This window comes from Hordeum vulgare, chromosome 2H (genome assembly GCF_904849725.1).
Source record: "Hordeum vulgare subsp. vulgare chromosome 2H, MorexV3_pseudomolecules_assembly, whole genome shotgun sequence".
Lineage (NCBI taxonomy): Eukaryota > Viridiplantae > Streptophyta > Magnoliopsida > Poales > Poaceae > Hordeum > Hordeum vulgare.
The window spans coordinates 411,110,758-411,132,140 of record NC_058519.1 but is presented as its reverse complement, the minus strand read 5'-3'; the positions used below and the strand labels follow the sequence as shown (position 1 = coordinate 411,132,140).

The following is a 21,383-nucleotide window of genomic DNA, read 5'->3' as shown; positions in this document are numbered from 1 at the left end:
ACACCGAATTTGTGAATGTGGAACTTGACAGAGTGGATATGTGGGAAAAATGACTGAGTGTTTTGGTGGCTAACTTTGAGCATTTGAGCAGCCAATTCATTTTACTACCTCACCCCCTTTTAATAGTATTGGATTTCCTATGGACTCAAAAGTGATTTCTCACAAGTATAAAATGAAGAGTCTTCTAGCTTGAAGCTTGAGCCAATATTATTCCTTTCTTGCATCTAGGGGCATCTCCACATAAACCTTAAGCCATAGCATCTTTTGAACTTTTTCTGAAATATTCTTGGAAAACATATTAGTCCAATGATACATATGGTGTGATTAATTATCTAAACCACCCGAGGGAGCAATTGTGCTTTCAATCTCCCCCTTTTTGGTAATTGATGACAACATATAGATCAAAGCTTCGACAACAAATATAATCAATGATTAGCATCGACGCTTTGAGAAGTATGTGAAAAGCAAGAGCCCCCCCCCTAAATTTGTGCATTATTTAAAATTTGCGTTTGAATGCAAATGCACAATCGATTAGGATCATGTGTCACTCTTCCATGTCACATACTTCTCGGTGGTGCGTAAACAAAATAGGAATGAATAACAATACACATGGCACCAACAAGATAAGTCAGTGATCATCACAAGGATAGCTAAAAGATAATAGTGTGGCATCAAAAAAATAAAGTGTATGATCAATAACACAGATAGGATAAAGTCATCCAAAAGACCAAAGATTTTAAAACCAAATGAGAGCAAATAAGGTCAAAATCTCTCTCTCACATGAAGTCTATGATCTATACATTTCTCCCCCTTTGGCAACAAGTTACCAAAAAGTTTAAAAGTATAGAACTACTCGTCTCTCTGGGCAGCTGATGACGGAGTCGACAAAAGAGTGTCCGTGAAGGCTTCTGCTGAATGTCCTGGAGCTGGAGGAGTTGATACTAAAGGAGCTTGAGCTGGAGCTGGTGCTGAAGGTGTTGAATCTTCCGTCGACAGAAGAGCGTCCGTGAAGGCTTCTGTTGAATGTCCTGGAGCTGGAGGAGTTGATACTAAAGGAGCTTGAGCTGGAGCTGGTGCTGAAGGTGCTGAAGCTTGTGCTGAAGATGTTTGTCTTATCTCCTGAGCAAGGACAACAACTGACCTAGGCCTGGTGCTGAACTGAGTAGTAGTGGGAGGAGGAGACTCTTCCTCCTCCTCATCATCATCATCTTCATCTTCATCTTGTAAGCATGGTATCTCCACTGAGTCAACTTCATGCTGAAGTTGTTTGACTATAGTTGTCAACTCACAAACCTTCACATCCATGTCATGAAACTTTGTTTCCACGACTCTCTCAAGGCTTTTCTGACTTTGCACTTATGTGATAAACAATGGGCTACTTGATTAGGCCTACTAAGCGTCCCATTAACTACATACGAACCCCTCAAACCGTCTCAAATATCCGGGCTGACCAGCATTTTTCATATTTAATCTAAATATGACACGGATATGGGAAGGCTTGGGCACGTTCGCCACATATGACCTGGCCACGTTGTTCACCCGACCACACATATATTTGATTTCATCAGTTTCTCGAACCAAACCCTAATCGCTCCATTCCACTTCGTCACCCAAGCTTATGTCGAGCGATCTCCGGACTTCTTCGGCACGGTGGTTTACGGATTCGAGTACTTATAAAAAAGGAATATATTAATATCATAAAGATAATAATTACATCCAACTTTTGCACCTACAAGATATCGGAAAGGTATCCAGAATGCACACAACCAAAGGATAAAATAAAACAGCAATGCTACATCCACGTAAACTTACGTGAGCATTTTACGTAAAGGCTGATGTGTAGGTCATTAATTGGATCAGCATTAGTGGTTGGGCCCCACCTCGGTTGAAATCAGGGGGCTGATTTGTTAGAGATGAAAAGTTTACGTAGCCTTAAGTAGGATGTACGTAGGTCTAGCATTTTTGAAAATAAAATGAAAGGAAACAGTGCACGAGCGTCATAAAACATAAAAGGTCTCTGGCAGCCGCACACAAACGACCGCCAAATACATCATCCGTAAAACATAAAAGGTCTCCAAAAGCAACGCCTTCAAGAAGAAAACAGTGCAGAAACGTCCACGTTGGCCGATCCAAGATCTTAGGTTTTTACCCTGAGGAAGTCCGAGCTCTCAAAGCAATTCTTCCAACAAGGCAATTGCCAAACACAACCAGTGAAGGCCAGGTCTTAGGTTTTCATCCTGAAATTCCTGGCACGAGACCCGAGGAGCACCATGCAAAATGAATTATTTCGGTGTTGTCCCCCACTTGACATTGTTGCTCCTGAGAAATATCCAACACCTAGCTGATTCCATCGCCTCGAAGGCCATGTTCGTATAATTGATCCTCCGATCTTAGCCATCATGACCTTCTCCACAACTATCTTCACCGTAGAAATCGAGAACCCGACACGTTTCATGGTGTCAACGAAGAGCAGAGCTTCTCGTCACATCCTCATGGAACCTCCTAGGCTCAAATGGACTTGCACGATCGAATTCTATTCGATCCAGATATCTTGGGCAAGATCTCAAGCAATAGTTTCGAAACACGTCGATGAACAGATCGAGGAAGATCGATCATGTAGGATGTTAGCATGATGCGAGAGAAGCACGAGGGCCATCACCTTTATTATCACAGCTGCAGCCCCCCGGACCAGCTCGTCGTCGCCCGACCGCAGCCATGGGCCGAGCACCAACCCACCCAGATCCAGATAAGATCGAGGGGAGGGGGGTCAAGGGGAAGGAGGCCTTAAGCGGGCCTGGATTCACCGTCGATCAAGTCGACTCGGGAAGGACGATGTGGGGGTTGGGCGTGGGTTGCGTTTCCCTGGACAAGTTGTTGCCCCTCAAGTTTAGGCCTACACCTCCAGATCCGTCGATCTCAATTTTGATTTCGAGACAAGAAACTTTATGCTCAAGTTTGCCCAGGTTTCATAGAAGTTCTAACTCCGCCACTGAGCTACGTCGGGTTTGATGCAGGCAATCAAACACACCCAGGGTGATTCTACGGTCAAGAGGATAAACATAAACAATAAGTACATACATTACAGTGCCCCGGAACCAAACAAAACATGCATTGAGGCTAGCAGCATAAAGGCAGTCTTCGGTCCAATCTTCCAAACTGGATTGTTTGGCCATGTAAAGGCTGAGCCATCTATGGTAACCACCGTTGGCCTCTTCACCTACTCGGCCCACGGTTTAATTACATAATTTAAACAGGGTTATTCGTTTTGCCCACATATTAAGCTTTTGTTGTTCAATAAAATACCGAAGCCTTGGTAACAATGACATTGTTTTAAGCGGGGGTAAATCGGCAACCAAGCATAAAATACACACATCACAGCTCAGTTCATATTCATGCATAATACTGTAGTTTGTTGAGGAGATGAAACTGCCTACTCAGCTTTCCAAGATGACAATGGAGGGGTCTCAGACTCCTTCCAGGTACTAACCATTGGAGGGTACCTGTCACCCTGAACATCACCTGCAGCGGCATAAGACTCGAGTTCAGCCATTTCCTCTGGTGTGAGTTTCACAGCTAGTGCTCCCACATTTTGGTTGAAATTTTCGATTTTTGTTGTGCCAGGTATGGGGCAAACATCGCTTCCCTGGTGGTGAACCCAAGCCAAGGCAAGTTGTGATGGTGTGCATCCTTTCCTTGTAGCCATCACGTCAACACGCTCAAATATCTGGGCATTCTTCTCGAGACTCTCTGGTTGAAATCTAGGTAAATGCTGTAGAAGTGTAAAATTGTCAGTACAAGATCAAACTGGTAGTGGAAGTTGCACTTCCGCTATATAGGAGAAATGGACAACTCTGTATGTACACTCATGCCAGTTCACAAAACACTGTCATTTTAGACAATGATATGGTCCTCGCAGCACTTTTATTATGATATACTCCCTCCGTCCCAAAATAAGTGTCTCAACTTTATACTAGCTTTAGTACAAATTTGTACTAAGCTCAAAACACTTATTTTGGAACGGAGGGAGTACTTTGTTACCAGCAGCTTTACAAGTTCAAATGCTAGTTGACAAAAATTGTCGAATTTGCATGAACAGTCAAAACGGCATTCCCCCCCCCCCCCCCCCCCCCCTCTCTGGTCTGACCATTTACAAGTTCAAATGCTAGTTGAGAAAATTCGTTGAATTTGCATGAACAGTCAAAACGGCATTTTCCACCTCTCTGGTGTGACCATTTACTGGGGCACACCAGTAAGGCCAGTAACTGACCGATAGCAAAAAATACCGGCCAGTTACCAAAACTTTCGGCACAACGCAAGGCCGTCAATAGAGTGACAGCTACTGCTCCTGGGGAAGATGACAGATAGGGAGGCAGAAGTGCCAAGGGGAACAAAAGAGCGATCATGTTAGTGACAGAGTACAAGAGCGGACACACTAATACCATGTAGTAGGCTACTAACACTTACCACTCTGTTGCATTTCATTGATCACGAATAACTAGAGTATTATTTTTTCAAAAAAAAATGAGGGAAGAGTAAATTGATTACATGAGGTAACCTTAAAAAGAGACAACACTATCCTAAAAGTGTATATCACAACAAATGATGCGCTAGTGCTCGTAGAGAGTAGAGAATAGACCGTGATGGTAGAGTACCATGCATACATGCAGGACATGCCACACAAACCAAGTGCAGGTCTAACACATATATCCAATACAAATACATTTGGTCAATGTACCCTTGTAGATGTATGCAATGTGAATCAATGCAGGCATGGTAATTGTTGTGATGTGTCACAGTCCTAGAATTGGTGTACTTAAGTGCATCATTATTCATGCATCATGTTGAATTCAAATGAAATTGAATTGAGGAACTAACAAGCCTCGGAAATAATTTTGTCAAAATGACGAGGATAAAAATTGCTTCAAACAAGCCCAAGAAAATGTTCCTCATATTCTGAGAAATTATTCCGGCAAGAGTTAAAATGCAAACCAATATTTTAGAATAACAGAAATATTTAATTTGGGCATCTGATTTAATCCAAAAATTAATTGCATTGGATTTATATTTATATTAAACAGAATATGGATTCAATAATTCTCAAAATCCATGTGTGACTTGGGTTTTGTCCATTATATCCACATGCCAATTTTCAGGATTTTATAATATGTTTTGATATTTTAAACAAACCAGAACAAATTGCAGAAAACAGAAAGAAATAGAAATAATGGAAGAAAGCCCACCTGGGCTTTACCTGTTGCAGAAACGGCCAGCCCAGGGGCACGGTCGTCTTCCACCTTTGCCAGTAGGCAGAGGAGAAGGCGAGCACGGTGGGTGACCCGTGCCAGCTCCTGCTTCGCTGTGTCATCGCCTCCCTCACCCCAGCCGTTGCCATCAGGATCAGGAGACCCCGTACACCCTACCGTCGAACCCGACCATTCCTGAAGCTCGCCGCCGCTGAGCTCCTCACCGCCGTCGTTTTAGACCCCCCCCCCCCCCCGGCTCAAACTGATGGCTCCATCAGATGCGCGCAAGCCCAGGACTCCAACCGTAGTCGCTGCCGTCTAATTGGTCACCGTACGGTGAAATCCGACGACCTCCGCCGTGTTTGATGTCTCCGGCGTTGAGCCGCCGGTGGCTTTGACCCCGCTGACCAGAGGTTTGACCTCTCTGGGTCAGTGACAGGTGGGCCAGCCCCTGAGTTAGTTAGCCTAATGAGTTAATTAAATAGTTTAAATCATGTTAATTAACTGTGCCACTGACACTGGACCCCACGGGCTAATTAATCCCTTGTTTAAAATTCAACCCTTTTAATTAAAGCTGAGCCACTGTGGACCCCACACGTCAGATTTGATCTGACCGGTCCTATTGACTTGCTGACGCCAGCACGACGCAGGGATGACACAATAATCCATTTCTAGATTTATTTAATTCCATAAAATAACCTAAACTTCTAAAATTCATAGAAAATAATCTATAACTCCAATGAAAATAATTTATGTATGAAAAATTATCACAAAAGTGCAAGGAATCTGTTTATGCCATGTTCATTCATGTTTGAACAAGTTAACATCACTGTTTAGGACAAATCATGACTAGGACAATTTATGAAATAACATTTGGAGTTGGAATTTAATATATATTTGAATTCCACTTCACTTAATATGGCTATCTATTGCATTAGGTCAATTAAATGTTTTAACATGACATATCATCCATCTAGTTGTGCATTGCATGAATTGAATGTTGTTCCCTCTTGTTTGGCGGTGGCTGTTCTCCCTCGGTAGATGGTTCTGACGTTGTTATCATTGACATTAATGAAGAGAAGTGTTATCTATGGGAAATATGCCCTAGAGGCAATAATAAATTGGTTATTATTATATTTCCTATTTCATGATAATTGTCTACTATTCATGCTATAATTGTATTAATCGAAAACCGTAATACATGTGAGAATATATAGACCACAATGTGTCCCTAGTGAGCCTCTAGTTGGCTAGCTCGTTGATCAATAGATGATCATGGTTTCCTGATCATGGACATTGGATGTCACTGATAACGGGATCACATCATTGAGGAATGATGTGATAGACAAGACCCAATCCTAATCGTAACACTAGATCGCGTTGTTCGTCTGCTAAAGCTTTTCTAGTGTCAAGTATCATTTCCTTAGACCATGAGATTGTGCAACTCCCGGATACCGTAGGAGTGCTTTGGATGTATCAAACGTCACAACGTAACTGGGTGATTATAAAGGTGCACTACGGGTATCTCCGAAAGTGTTTGTTGGGTTGTGCGAATCGAGACTGGGATTTGTCATTCCGTGTGACGGAGAGGTATCTCTGGGCCCACTCGGTAATTCATCATCATATTGAGCTCAGTGTGACTAAGGAGTTAGCCACGGATGATGTGTTACGGAACGAGTAAAGAGACTTGCTGCTAACGAGATTGAACAAGGTATAGGGATACCGACGATCGAATCTCGGGCGAGTATCATACCGATAGACAAAGGGAATTGCATATGGGATTGATTGAATCCCCAACATCATGGTTCATCCGATGAGATCATCGTGGAACATGTGGGAACCAACATGGATATCCAGACCCCGTTGTTGGTTATTAACTGGAGAGATGTCTCGGTCATGTCTGCATGTCTCCCGAATCCGTAGGGTCTGCACACTTAAGGTTCGATGACGCTAGGGTTATAGGGAAATAATGCACGTGGTTATAGAAGGTTGTTCAGAGTCCCGGATGAGATCCCGGACGTCACGAGGAGCTCCGGAATGGTCCGGAGGTAAAGATTGATATATAGAAAGTCCTGTTTTGGTCACCGGAAAAGTTTCAGGCTCATCGGTGTTAGGAAGTATTAGTATTAGTCTAGGAGTCCTTATTAGTCTATGTTTACTTTCCTTGCACCTCAAGTCATGTGTAATATATATATATGCCCCTTGGGTCTTCAATAAAGATAAGTTGCTTTCCTAACATGGTATTAGAGCCCTAGGTTATTTTTTCGCACGCGCAACTCGTGCAGATCCAATTTTGCGCCGCCACCAACCTCCTCTCGGCCGGACGCCCTCCCCTGGCAATGCCGCCATCGTCCTCTGGCCGTCTCGCGCTGCTCTCCCTCCCCCTTCACGCGCCCTGCCCAGGTCCTTCCTGGTCAACGCTCTCTCCAGGTCAGGAGATTGGGCCGCCGCAGTCAAGGCTGGCTCCAGATCTTGCAGAGGGAGGCGAGAGGCTTCTTCTTCCTGCTCCCGTCGGATCCCGCTGCAGCTCCTGGATCCAGCCGCTCCAGGTCGCGCCGCCTCATCTCCCGCCGCTCCAGCTCGCGCCGCTGGACGGTGGCCCTGCTCCTGGACTCCCTATCTCCTACCGCTGGACCAGGATTGTCCCGATCCCGATTGGATCCGGATCTCCGCTCGCCAGATCCAAGCTGGTGATGCCCGTAACTTGCGGTCGTGATGACCATCCGCCCGTGACGTGCGCCTGCCCAGCCATGATCGCCCGCATGGCAGGCTGCCGACTCGATCCGCCCAATGGGTCAAATCTCTGGCTGATTGGCTCGACCTGGTTGGCTACTGCGCCGCGTTCACTCCCCCGTGCGCCAGATCGGGATGGCCCGCGTGCGGCTCTTCCTTCAACTACTGCTAGCGGCTGGTTGCGTTTTGCTGCTGCAGGCATGCTGCTCCGTCTACTGTCGCAAGCTGGCCTGACTACGTGCTGCTGCTAGCTGCTTCCTCCTATACTATGTGGTGATGTTCCCTGCTACTACGTGCTGCTGCTAGCTGCTTCCTCCTATACTATGTGGTGATGTTCCCTGCTACTACGTGGTGCTCATGTCCCCGTTGTTCTTAGTTCTTTTAGTTTCTATAATTCCGCTGCATCCACCAAATCCGTTGATATTTTGTGTTTTCTCATGCCATGCGAGTCCACCATACCTTAATCCGTCAGCCTTTCTTTGGTCCTGATCCTTTCTATGCAACTTTTGTGGCCTATTTGCCCTTGTTGTTTTCTATAGGATTTTCTGGACTTCTTTTGCATTGTCGATCTACGTCCATCGTGTCTTATCCGCCGAGCTTCTTTCGTCGACGGTTGTCGTGGACTATGATTTCCGCGCAATGCTTTATTCTCTTGATGTGCCATCTTCTTTTGACAACCCATCTTCTCTTGATACTTATCTTGTATCTTCAAGTGATGCGGTGTCTTCCTCTTGATGTGCCATCTTCTTTTGACAACCCATCTTCTCTTGATACTTATCTTGTATCTTCAAGTGATGCGGTGTCTACCTCTGATGTGCCATCTCTTCGTTATCTCCTTCGGCGACTCGACAAGTTTTGAAGACTCTTCATGCTACGACGACACTCTCAAGACGCGGATTTGGATTATCCTTTTTTTTAGTATTACACTTCTTCAAATGCAATGCTATTGCATACGCTTTGCATTTGAGGGGGGGTTAGGAAGTATTAGTATTAGTCTAGGAGTCCTTATTAGTCTATGTTTACTTTCCTTGCACCTCAAATCATGTGTAATATATATATATGCCCCTTGGGTCTTCAATAAAGATAAGTTGCTTTCCTAACAATCGGTAGTGTACCGGGAGGGTGCCAGAGGACCCCCGAAAGGGATGTGACGACCAAAGGACTTCACGGGCTGTTAGAGGAGGTGGACCAGCCCTTATTGGGCTGGCCAAGGCCTTCCCTAAAGGCCCATGCGGCTAGGGATAAAGAGATAAGGCAAAAGGAGATTTAAAAGGAAGGGATCCACCTCCCTTGTGGGAGGTGGACTCCTCCCTTAGCTCGGCCGAACCTCTCCTCCTTGGAGGAGGGGCCAAGGCAGCCCTCCCTCTCCCTCCTCCTATATATACTTGAGGTTTTGGCCTTTTTGAGACACACAATTGATCTCTCCATGGCGCAGCCATACCCTTCCTCCTCCTCGTCCTCCGTAGCTGAAAGTGCATGCTATGCCCCTAATCGTCTTTTGGTGTTAATGACAACACATACATAGGAAACTAATCCTATTTGTTGAGTGTATCTCAGGATGGCAAGTACTTTAGTAGATTGAGAATTATGTGCCAAAGGTTGTCTGAGAAGATTGGGGATTTATATTTCGAGAAGGCTCGGGATTAAGAAAAGATGATGTAGACTAGTCCTTTGAGTTTACGGATACTGAGTATAGGGATCCCGCACTATTAAGAGGGGATCACAGGTTTTGCGATGAACTTGCTCATATACCACATCTTTACTGTCATACCCAATTCCACATATTCTCCACTTTTTTCTTATATCAATACAGGCTCTATTGCCTCGGACATCCGGCTCCCTCCGGACGTCCGAGGGCCGGACGTCCGGCTGGCTTCGGAAATCCGCAGCCCTTCACCAGAAGTTTGTGAGTCATATAACTCGGAAATCCGGCTCCCTCCGGACATCCGAGGGCCGGACGTCCGACCAGCCCCGGAAATCCGGAGCCCTGCACCAGTAGAAGTTGAGTTCTATAACTCGGATTTCCGGCTCCCTCCGTACGTCCGAGGGAAATCCAAAACCTACCACCAGAAGAAGTTGAGTTCTATAACTCGGATTTCCGGCTCCCTCCGGACGTCCGAGGGCCGGACGTCCGTTCCTCTTCGGAAATCCGGAACCACCCACCAGTAGCAGTTGAGTCGAATAACCCGGAATTCCGGTCCTCTCCGGACGTCCGGTCACTGTTCAATACACAGTATTTTTAGTCATATCTACAGGCCTCGGACGACCGACCCCTGTCGGACGTCCGACCCCTCGCGGATGCCCGGACGTCCGGCAACTGTCGGACGTCCGGACCCTGTGTGACTTAAAGTGCCCCCAACGGCTGGATTTCACTCCCCACTATATATACTCTTCTCCCACCTCGGGAAAGGGTGTTCAACACAGCTAGAATACACCCAAGAACACCTTTCCTCTCACTCACTCTTGTCTACACCAAATCCTAGATCCCAAGAGCATTTGTGAGTCCCTTTGAGTGTTGTTGCAATCAAAAGATAGATCGTCTCCCTCTCCTCCTTCCCACCAAAGTGATTTGTGATTTGAGCAAGTTTTGAGCAATCCCCGTGATCTTGTTACTCTTGGAGGTTGGAGACTCCTAGGCGGTAGGAGTCTTCGGAGAGGAATCAAACCATTGTGATATCCCCCGGAAAGTTTGTGAAGGTTTGGAAGCCACCTCAAGGCTTACCACTAGTGGTTGAGAAACGCCTTCGTGGAGTTATCTCAAAGGGAGAATAGGGTGAGCCTTCGTGGCGTTGGTGTGCCTTTGTGGTAACATCCGCCCCTCTAACGGTGACGTAGCTTCCCTCCAAGGAAGTGAACATCGGGATACATCCTTGTCTCTCTTGGAATTACGGTTATTCCTAACCCTAACTCTCTACTTGTGTTAATCCTTATTACATACTTGTATTTGATTATTGTTTACCGCTTGTCTTACTTCACTCTAAATAGCTTACTCCTTGTCATAGCAATTATTAGGCTTACACTCATATTCCGCACTTTTGCCTAAAATTGCTAAGTAATTATTAAAATTTGGATTTGTACCTATTCACCCCCCCTCTAGGTCCATCTCGATCCTTTTCAGTAGCGCTTCGCGAAGCCCTGTCGGAGTTACCATGCAGCTCCACCGTCACCACACCGTCGTGCTGCCGAAGCTCTCCCTCAACCTCTCCTCCCTCCATGCTGGATCAAGGCATTGGAGACGTCACAGGGTTGCACGTGTGTTGAACGCGGAGGCACCGTCATTCGGTGCATAGATCGGAATCGACCGCGATCTGAATCACTACGAGTACGACTCCATCAACCGCATTCTAGCAACGCTTCCGCTTAGCGATCTTCAAAGGTACGAAGATGCTCTACCCCTTTGCTCGTTGTTGGTTTCTCCATAGATAGATCCTTGTATGGCGTAGGAAAATATTTGAAATTACTAGTTACCCATCATTATCTTCAGAACTGTCAGGCAAGCAAACCCCCTTTGAGCATTTCGATACAATCCCACTTTCTCGCTCCTGCTATCTTTTATTGCATTAAGACAATCAAGATTCAATTGTTGCATGTCTCGTAGTTGAACCCATTCCTCTGCATGACCTGTCTTTACCATAGTAAATAGTTAAAACCACTTAGCATGAGTAGCAACTGCTTGAGCCTTGTTGTGCTTACTCATCCATGCTTGCTTACTGTACCTGCTATGCTTAGAGTTATGTCGGGTCTAATTTATCTAGACAATGAATCGGAATGGTTGTGTTCATGTCCTACTATGCGAGAGTTAAGTGTGTGAATCCGATTTGGTAAAGATAGCGATGAGAGGCCATGTAGGAGTACACGGCGGTTTGTCTCATTGGGACCATCCTTAAGAACTGAGTTATGTGTATGTTATCCAAGACAAGATACTACCACACATTGGGCTCCGGGTACTCCGAGCTCTCTCGGCTTATTAATCGTCTTGATCTCTGTCCAAGAGTTGCAACTAATTTCTGGTGTTTGTAGGAAAAGTATTGGCAACCGTGTTTAGCTCTGTCCGACAGGGTAGGCTTCAGTGCGTTAGATACACGGTGGCACGGTGTACCAAGTGGCACCCAGATGGTGGGCTTGTGGAACCCTGCACACATCGTTTGAGGCCGTAGAGGAAACTTCGGCCGGACTTCCTTGCGAGTTCAGTCTCAAATAGGCGATAAACCTGGACTAGGGTCTTCCTTGGTTAACGGTCGTGGCCGACACCCACGCCAGTGCTTCCGCTTGAAGGTTGTCGAGATGCATGACGTGCATATGATGATAAATGGTGAGAGTGTGTGTGAAGAAGTATACCCCTGTAGGGTGAATTAGTCTGTTCGAATAGTCGCGTCCTCGGATATGGACTATTGGGAAACATTATGTGGTACATACACAACTTTAAATGGATACTCTAAAACACGCAAGATAAGTGTGAGTGCTATGGATGGCCTTCTCGTAGGGAGACGGGAGTGGATCCATAGTGGTGTATTGATTTGGTTAATATGTGGACTCTTGTGCGCTATCCCACCTCAAAGATACTGCTTGTAGTCGTAGTACAGGGTAGCCAATAGTCAAAGCTCGCTTGCTGCAATAAACTCCACATCCTCCTTTGTTGACAATGATGCATATGTAGATAGTTCTGATGTAAGTCTTGTTGAGTACCTTTATACTCACGGTTGCTTAATTTATGTTTTTGCAGATGAGACCTTAGTCTCATTAAGGGTTTCTACACGAGGTTTGGCGTTGATCGGATTAGCTTGGGAGTCCCAGACAGAGCTATGGCTCCTTTTGAAGGGTCGATGTAGATTTTCAGCCTCCTCCAACCACTTTAGTAGATGTTTGTATCCAGACATGTTATGCTTCCGCTTGATGCTTGTATGACTTGAGTGTTGGGTCATGTGACCCCTGTTTGTAATATCACACTACATTGACTCTTATGAGTCTTTAATAAATGTTTGAGTCATAGAGTTGTGTTGTGATGACATGTTGTATCTAGACATATCGTGTATATTGTGTGTATGTTTTGAAATGCATTGTATGTTGGGATTCGACACCTAGTTGTATGCCTTCAGTAGCCTTCTTTACGGAGAAATGTCTCTTTGTGTTTCCACTGAGCCTTGGTAGCTTGCTACTGTTCCGGACACATCGATTGACCGGCATGTATCCTTCTTTGTTGATATGTTTGTCCCAACGGGAAAATGTCACGCGGTGTAATGAAGTCCATGTAGCTTGCTACGACTCATCTACACACGCTGATGACCGACACCTGCATTGCTGGGTTATGTATGCATGTCTCTGTACGGTTGTGTCACTTGGGTCTATAACTAGTCATGTCGATCCGGATTCTTTGACATATGGATGCTAGCGACATAATCATATACGTGAGCCAAAAGGCACAAACGGTCCGGCCAAGGTAAGATGGCAGTCGTTGTGTACCGTGCGTGAGGCCGCAAAGCTATATAATGTGTTACATACTAGATCTCTATGGCTTAGGATCGAGGTCCCGACATGGTGCCTTTGCAATGAGATGAAACAGGGTCAATTTATCATTGGCACCCAATATTTTGAGGGGATACCTAAACTACCCCAAGGTGGAAAATAATAAGATAAGGTACAAAATGTTGAAATATATTTATCCACCATTTGTCATCAGTTCATAATTTGTATGAGCTGGCTGGTGCACGAATTCAATATGCCATCAGGGCCAAGACGGCGCAAGACCAGACAAACACACTTTTAAATAAAAATAATTGCAGCCTACATTGATCCCATGTCCAAGGCTAGGAGCAGCCTAGGCGTGAGGGGGTGTTGAAATATAATGCACACCCTTCTGCATTATTCGGACTTTTGGATGAACTCTTGTGCATGAGGTCAATACAAAACACTTCAAAAAATATTTTTCAAAATCTGGAGAAAATAGTAAATGTTGATAGTGGACTTGCAAATTCTGAAGAAAAAAGTGCCCGTTTGTACATCATCAATAAATAAATAGAGCGTGAAAAAACACCTGTCGTAATACCTAATTTATTTTTTATATATACCACAAAATAACATATTTTCGTCTAAAATTTGCAGGTTTGTTATTCGTCTAATAATATACACCCAAGAATTTCTTTTCAGAAATTTGAACCACAGAAGTGTGTCGTTTGAACTTATTGAAAGCATGTTCATTTCTTATAAAGGCAATATGCCCATTTTAGCATGGGCCCATTAGCCTAGTGAGGGTGATATACTGACCCTATTTGACATCTTTGCAATGTACCATAGGAATTACCGTGTTGGAAGTGATACATTAACAATTACCTTTGTAGTCCTATTTGACATCTTTGCAATGTACCATAGGAATTACCGTGTTGGAAGTGATACATTAACAATTACCTTTGTAGTGGTACATCGACAATTTGTCGAATAAGATATCAGTACCACAAGTTTTGGAGTTTGACTAGACATATCTCCAAAACAATGCTTTAAAAAAGTTTCCATAGGATCAAGGGGATGAGGGTCATTCCCATCATGCATAAGGATAATATTTTGATCGTTGCACATTTTAGAAATCTGATGACAATGAAGAACTAAGTTGCAACCACAATGTCATGGGAAGTCACCTTGCGGAAGTCCTGATCTGATAGTGAGTCAACCAATTTTGCTCCTTTAGAGAAGAATCCTCTACCAAGTGGGCTGTAAGCAACAATTCCAATTCCAAGTTCTCTGAAATTTACAAGTAAAATGATTATGATAAATAAAGTGCCCGACCTTTGAACAAACAAAATGGCCTGGATCCCTGGTTTTTGTATAATACCTGCAGGTTGGAATTATGTCTTCTTCGACATCTCTAGACCACAGTGACCACTCCATCTGAACTGCAGTGACGGGATGAACAGCATGAGCCCTCCTGATTGTTGATGCAGATGCTTCAGATAATCCGATGTATTTTATTTTTCCTTCTTCGACAAGCTTCTTGAGTTCCCCCACCTAATAAGGTGGCAAGTAAACTAGTTGGCAACATAAAAAACAAAGGCATGCCTATTTATTTCGGGGTACAGTAAAGGAGCTCTAAATGGAGAAGGATGAGAACAGAAGGACCAGTCCTACAGTTGTGTGTACACATAAAGGACGGCCATAAGACATCAACCATCTGGTGTATTAGATGTGTATAGCCCCTTTTCTGTATATCCCCATTGTATAAGGAGTTTTCTTGCCTTTTATCACATGTATATGTACTGGCCCTTGGGCCCCCTGTGAATGTTAGTTGCTCATTTCTAACATGATATCAGATGCTTAGGTTCTCCTCCCGCACGCTACAGCTCCATGCTCTCTCCCTCCACCGCCGCCGCCACTGCTAGCTGCCGTCGCTGGCTAGCTCCTCCGGCCGTCCCGCCACCCCCCTAGCCACTTCGGCCGTCCTCTCCTCCTCCGGCTGCCCCGGTTTCTATTGCCGGCCCCCTACTTGCCCGGCCCCGACCGGATTTGCCGCCGTCAACCACACCAAGCCCGGCCCCGCCCGCAATCCGTCGTCGTCGACTGCTCCTCGCCCGGCCCCGCCAGGATCCGCCACCGCCGACTGCTCCTCGCTCAGCCTCGCCCGGCTGCGCTGCCGCTGCCTTCCTCGCCAGACGCCGCGGTTGCTGCTGTTGCGGCTACTGCGTGCTAGCCCGGCCGCCGGTGCCATCCGTCCTACTCCCTGCCTGCCTCGTGGGTCGCCGGTGCCTGCCTCGTGGGTCGCCGGCTTCCGCCTTGCTCGGCCGCTGGTCTGCTCGGGGTTGATCCAGATCGGGCTGACCCTATCCCAAAAAAAAAGAGAGAGGGAGATCAGCATGTCTTCTTCAAGCTATGTCGTTGTTTCTCGGTGCTCGGTGATCTTCGATGACACCGACTATGCTGAGTTTGTGGGCTTCATGCGTATCCACATGCGCGGTCTTCTGTTGTGGAGCGTTCTCTCTGGTGAGCTCCCATGTCCGCCATGCACTGTTGCTCCCATGGCTCCTACCCCGCCGGTGCCGCCTGTTCTGGCTGGTGATGCTTCCCAGGCTGATCGGGATGCAGCCAAGGCTCTCGATGATGCTATGGTCGATGCCTATAATCAACAGGTATCAGCTTATTCAGATGCTCTTTCTGTCTACCGTGATGATCTGCCTGCTTATACTCGGTGATGCAATGATGATGCTCAGGCTGCTGTTGTTCTCCCTGCGAGTGTTCTCCCTCAGTTTGCCTCAAAGTTCATGGGTCTCGGCACTGTTGCAGCAATGTGCTCTTATCTCTGTCAGCGCTATCAGCCCTCTGGTGATGCTCTCTACTTATCTGTGGTGTGTCAGGAGCACGCTCTTCAGCAAGGTGACTCTTCTGTTGATGAGTTCTACACACAGAGTTCCGCCAACTGATACCAGCTTGACTCTCTTCAGACAGTTGTTTGTGGAGCTTGTCGTTGTTGCCAAGACTATGCAGTCCGACTTGGAGTTTCCGCGTGTCCATGAGTTCTTATCTCGCCTCCGCTCTGAGTTTGAGCCTCGGCGTGCTCACTTGCTTGCTCGTGGTCGTGTTCCTATCATAGAGGTACTTGCTGAGCTTCGCGCTGAGGAGACCCGCCTTCGTTCTGGTGGGTTGCTTGCAGTTCCTTCTGTGTTGGCTGTCCGAGCTCCTGTGCCATCTGCTCGTCCCACTGCACCACCGCTCCTGCCCACACCCACAGGGGGGATGGGTCGCCCTGCTTATGCTGAGAAGGGTCGGTCGCACCGTGATACATTCTGTGGCTACTGATCCAGGCCAGGTCACCCAGAGTCTGATTGTTGCCAGAAACAGTGAGACGAGAGGCGTTCTTCCTCCACTGGAAGTCCTGCATCTTCCTCGACTCCATAACTCACTGAACATGACATTATCCGGCTCAAGCGCCTCCTGGCTTCCTCTGGCTCTTCATTGACGGATTCCGCTGCTGCTGTGACCGCTCCCACCCCTTCATCACCATTGGCACCTACACAGTCAGGTACATCTTCGTGGGTTCTGGATTCTGGAGCTTCTTTTTTGTTCCTGGTGTCTTCTGATTCTTCCGCGTTGTCTTTTCTTCAACCTCTTGATTCGCCTGTTAATGTTCTCACTGCCGATGGCACACCCCTTCTTGTTGCTAGTCGTGGCATCCTTTCTACTCCGTCTTTTTATGTTCCTGGTGTTTCTCATGTTCCCCGTCTTACCATGAACCTCTTGTGCGCTGCCCAACTTACTGATTCTGGTTGTCGTGTAATTCTTGATACCGACTCTTGCTCTATTCAGGATCTTCGCACCAAGGCTCTGGTTGGTGCTGGCCCTCGGCATCGTGAGTCGGAGGGTCTTTGGGAGGTTGACTGGCTTCATGTTCCTTTCGCTGCCACCACTTCTGCCAGTTCTCATGCACTTGTTGCCTCCTCTTCTGCGACCTTCCAGTAGTGGCATCATCGACTTGGTCACCTATGTTGTTCCTGCTTGTCGTTGTTGGTGCGTCAGGGTGTCTTAGGGTCTGTCTCTAGAGATGTATCTTTACATTGTAATGGTTGTAGACTTGGCAAAGAGACTCAATTACCTTATCCTACTAGTGAGTCAGTATCTCAGCGTCCCTTTGACTTAGTTCATTCTAATGTATGGGGTCATGCTACCTTTGATTTGAAAGGTGGTCATCGCTATTATGTTTTGTTTATTGATGATTTCTCTCGCTACACTTGGTTATACTTTATGAAATCTCGTAGCAAGGTTCTCTCTATATACAAACGATTTGCTCCATGGTTCACACCCAGTTTTCCACGCTTATTCGTATTTTTCGTGTTGACTCGGATCGAGAGTATATCTTCCAAATGTTGCGTGCCTTTCTTGCGGAACAGGGTACTCTTGCCCAATTCTCACGTCCTGGTGCCCATGCTCAGAATGGCGTTGCGGAATGCAAGCATCGTCATCTACTTGAGACGGCTCGTGCGCTGATGATCGCAGCTTCCCTTCCACCCCATTTTTGGGCTGAGGCCGTCTCCGCATCCACCTATTTCATCAACATTCAGCCATCGGTTGCCTTGCAGGGTGGCATTCCTATGGAGTGTCTCACTGTCGTTCTCCTGACTACTCAACTCTTTATATGTTTGGGTGTGTCTGCTATGTCCTTCTTGCCCCGCGAGAACGCACCAAACTGACTGCTCAGTCGGTCGAGTGTGTTTTTCTTGTCTATAGTGATGAGCACAAGGGCTATCGTTGTTGAGATCCTATTGGTCGTCGGTTGCGCATTTCGTGTGATATGACTTTCGATGAGTCTCGTTCTTACTACCACTGCCCTTCCTCCTCGAGCTTTTCTGTGGACGATATTTCTTTTCTTCTTCTTCCTGATACACCCTCCTATGTGCCTCATGTCTCCCCCTTCCTCCGGCACATCTCCCTCTTCCTCATCCACCACCGACACCACCTTCCCCTCCGTCCTTCTCCCCACCATCATCCTCCATCTCTCCTTCTCCTCCATCCTCCTCCCCACCCTCATCATCCGTCTCTCCTTTTCCTCTCCACTACACTCGCCGCCCTTGTAGTGAAGATGATCCTACTGACGCGCCCTCCACTTCCAGAGCGCCCCCTTCACGCCTCCCTGGCTCATAACCTTCGTGCTCGGCCTCGCCTCCCACCTGATCGCTATTCTCCTGACCGTTATGGTCTCTCTGTTGTGGTTGAGCCCACTTCTTATCGGGCTGCCATGGCTCAGCCTGAATGGTAGCTTGTGATGGCCGAGGAGCTTGCTGCCCTTGAGCACAATGGCACCTGGGATCTGGTTTCCCTTCCCTCCTGTGTTCGTCCCATCACCTGCAAGTGGGTCTATAAGATTAAGACTCACTCTGATGGTTCTCTTGAGCGCTACAAAGCTCGTCTTGTGGTTCGTGGTTTTCAGCAGGAGCAAGGACGCGATTATGATGAGACATTTGCTCCTGTAGCCCACATGACCACTGTCCACACTCTCCTTGTTGTGGCTTCTGTTCTTCATTGGTCTGTGTCTCAACTTGACGCCCAAAACGCTTTTCTCAATGGTGAGTTGCGCGAGGAGGTTTATATGCAGCCACCACCGGGGTACCATGCTCCTAATGGTATGGTTTGCGGACTTTGACGCTCCCTCTATGGTCTAAAACAGGCCCCTCGACCCTGGTTTGAGTGTTTCGCCTCTCTGGTGACTATCGCGGGCTTCTCTCCCAGTGATCATGACCCTGCGTTGTTTGTTCACACGTCTCCTCATGGTCAGACTCTTCTCCTTCTCTATGTTGATGACATGATCATCACTGGTGATGACTCCGACTACATTGCCTTTGTCAAGGCCCGCCTTCGCGACCAGTTCCTCATGTCTGATCTTGGTCCCCTTTGCTATTTTCTTGAGATAGAGATTTCTTCGACCCCTGATAGCTTCTTCACCCCCAGGAAAAATAGATTCGGGATCTTCTTGCTCGCTCCGCTCTCGGTGATGAGCGCACTTTTGTGACTCCTATGGAGCTCAACGTTTAGCTTCGTGATTCTGACGGTGATCTTCTTCCAAATCCCACTCACTATAGCCACCTCCTCCGTGTTCTACGATACCTTCGTGGCACGATCTCTCATCGCATTTTCTTTCCACGCTCCAGCTCACTCGAGCTCCAGCCCTACTCTGATGCTACATGTGCTAGTGATCCCTCTGATCGCCGCTCGCTATCTGCTTGCTATGTCTTTCTTGGTGGCTCTCTTATCGCCTGAAAGACCAAGAAATAGACTGCAGTTTCTCGCTCGAGTACCGAGGCTGAGTTGTGTGCGATGGCTATACTGACGGCTGAGGTGATCTGGTTACGATGGTTACTCGAGGACTTTGATGTGTCTGCTACTACATCGACTCCCTTACTGTCCAACAACACAGGCGCACTCAGTATCGCGCGAGATCCGGTGAAGCATGAGCTCACCAAGTACATCGATGTAGATGCCCACTTTGTGGGCGCTGTTGTGCAGATGAGACTCTCGCTCTTCACTATTTGCCCTCTGAGTTACAATTGACAGGCTTCTTCACGAAGGCACATACTCGAGCACAACATGGGTTCTTTCTTTTCAAACTCAGTGTTGTTGATTCACCATAAGTTTGAGGGGGATGTTAGATGTGTATAACCTCTTTTCTTTATATCCCCATTGTATAAGAAGTTTTTTTGTCTTTTACCACATGTATATGTGCTGGCCCTTGCCCCCCTGTAAACGTGAGTTGCTTATTCCTAAGACGGTAAACCAGCCTACACCGACCCCTTCTCTGTTGTTCTAAGAAACTTGACTTCTCTCCAATTGTATGTACGTATCCATAACTATAACCACCACAAATATTAAAAAAAACACTCCAAAAACAAAAACAGACCAAGAAAATATTACTCCTTCCGTTTGAAAATACTTGTCATGAGAATAAATGTATCTAGATGTATTTAAATTCTAAATACATTTATTTTTATTTATTTTTTACTACAAGTAATCTCGGACGGAGGGAGTAGTTAGAGACGATACTCACCGTGACCTCGATAGGCACCCTGGTGTCGACGCGGTGCTGGTAGTAAAGGTCAATGCAGCTGACGCCGAGCCGCTTGAGGCTGCCCTCGCACGCCGCCCGCACGTAGGCCGGATCCCCGCGAACCTCCCGCTTGCCGTCGGCGAAAGAGATGCCGAACTTGGTGGCCAGCTCTACCCTCTCCCTCACGCCCCCTAGCAGCGCCTGTCACAAGCAGAGCATTACATCGAGCGGCGAGCGCCTTTAGTGCGCGCTCATGAATCGAAGATCTGAGCATGCTTGCAGAGTATAGCCGACCTTGCCGAGGAGGATCTCGTTGGTGTGCGGCCCATAGATATCGGAGGAGTCGAGCAGGGTGACGCCGGCGGCGACGGCGTGGTGGATGAGCGCGACCATGTCTGGCTCCGGCTTGGGCGGGCCGTAGAAGGCGGACATACCCATGCAGCCGAGGCCCTGCGCCGAGACCTCCATCCCCTGGGAGCCCAGCTTCACGCGTGGCACCACCGTGACAGGAGCGGTCGCCATGATCGTCAAGGTAGTGCTCCCGCTGGTGTTGGGTGAATAGTTTTGGTCTGGCTCTGACGTAAATGAGGAGCAGCTAGGCGTTCTCGAAGCTTTCCATTGTTTGTTTGTGCGAGTGTATGAGATGTTCTCACTTCTGAGGTTGGTGGAATGCCGGTATCAGTTTTTTTTCTTTAGTCAATTAGTGCATCTCTACCAAACCCCGCAGATCCGTAAAAGGGGTTTACATTTTGCGGAAAAACGATTTTGTGGGCCGGGGTAGAGTTAGACCCCGTAAACCAATAAAAAGAATATTCTTTGAATATACCGATTTTAGCCTATTTTTTTCTTCTCGTCCTCTTCCTCACGTCAATCTAAAATCGACACATACCGTA

At 46.9% G+C, this 21,383-nt stretch overlaps 1 protein-coding gene across 1 annotated transcript; it reads right to left on the bottom strand.

The window, feature by feature from the left end:
• Positions 1–3,137: 3,137 nt before the first annotated feature.
• On the bottom strand, positions 3,138–21,165 carry LOC123426449 (probable aldo-keto reductase 2). The gene is made up of 5 exons (XM_045110294.1): positions 20,785–21,165; positions 20,491–20,691; positions 14,800–14,972; positions 14,606–14,708; positions 3,138–3,769 (listed from the first exon to the last, which is right to left on the bottom strand). The coding sequence occupies exons 1-5, from the start codon at positions 21,010–21,012 to the stop codon at positions 3,431–3,433; spliced, it is 1,044 nt and encodes a 347-aa protein (XP_044966229.1). The 5' UTR covers positions 21,013–21,165; the 3' UTR covers positions 3,138–3,430.
• Positions 21,166–21,383: the final 218 nt, after the last annotated feature.

What these genes read in the sequence shown, in the direction of transcription:
- LOC123426449 (XM_045110294.1), bottom strand. Translation starts at nt 21,012, where the DNA reads ATGGCGACCGCTCCTGTCACGGTGGTGCCACGCGTGAAGCTGGGCTCC. An exon ending in ACGAGATCCTCCTCGGCAAG is followed by an intron (nt 20,692 to 20,784) that starts GTCGGCTATACT and finishes TGCTTGTGACAG; the next exon opens with GCGCTGCTAGGGGGCGTGAG. An exon ending in GACATAATTCCAACCTGCAG is followed by an intron (nt 14,709 to 14,799) that starts GTATTATACAAA and finishes TGTAAATTTCAG; the next exon opens with AGAACTTGGAATTGGAATTG.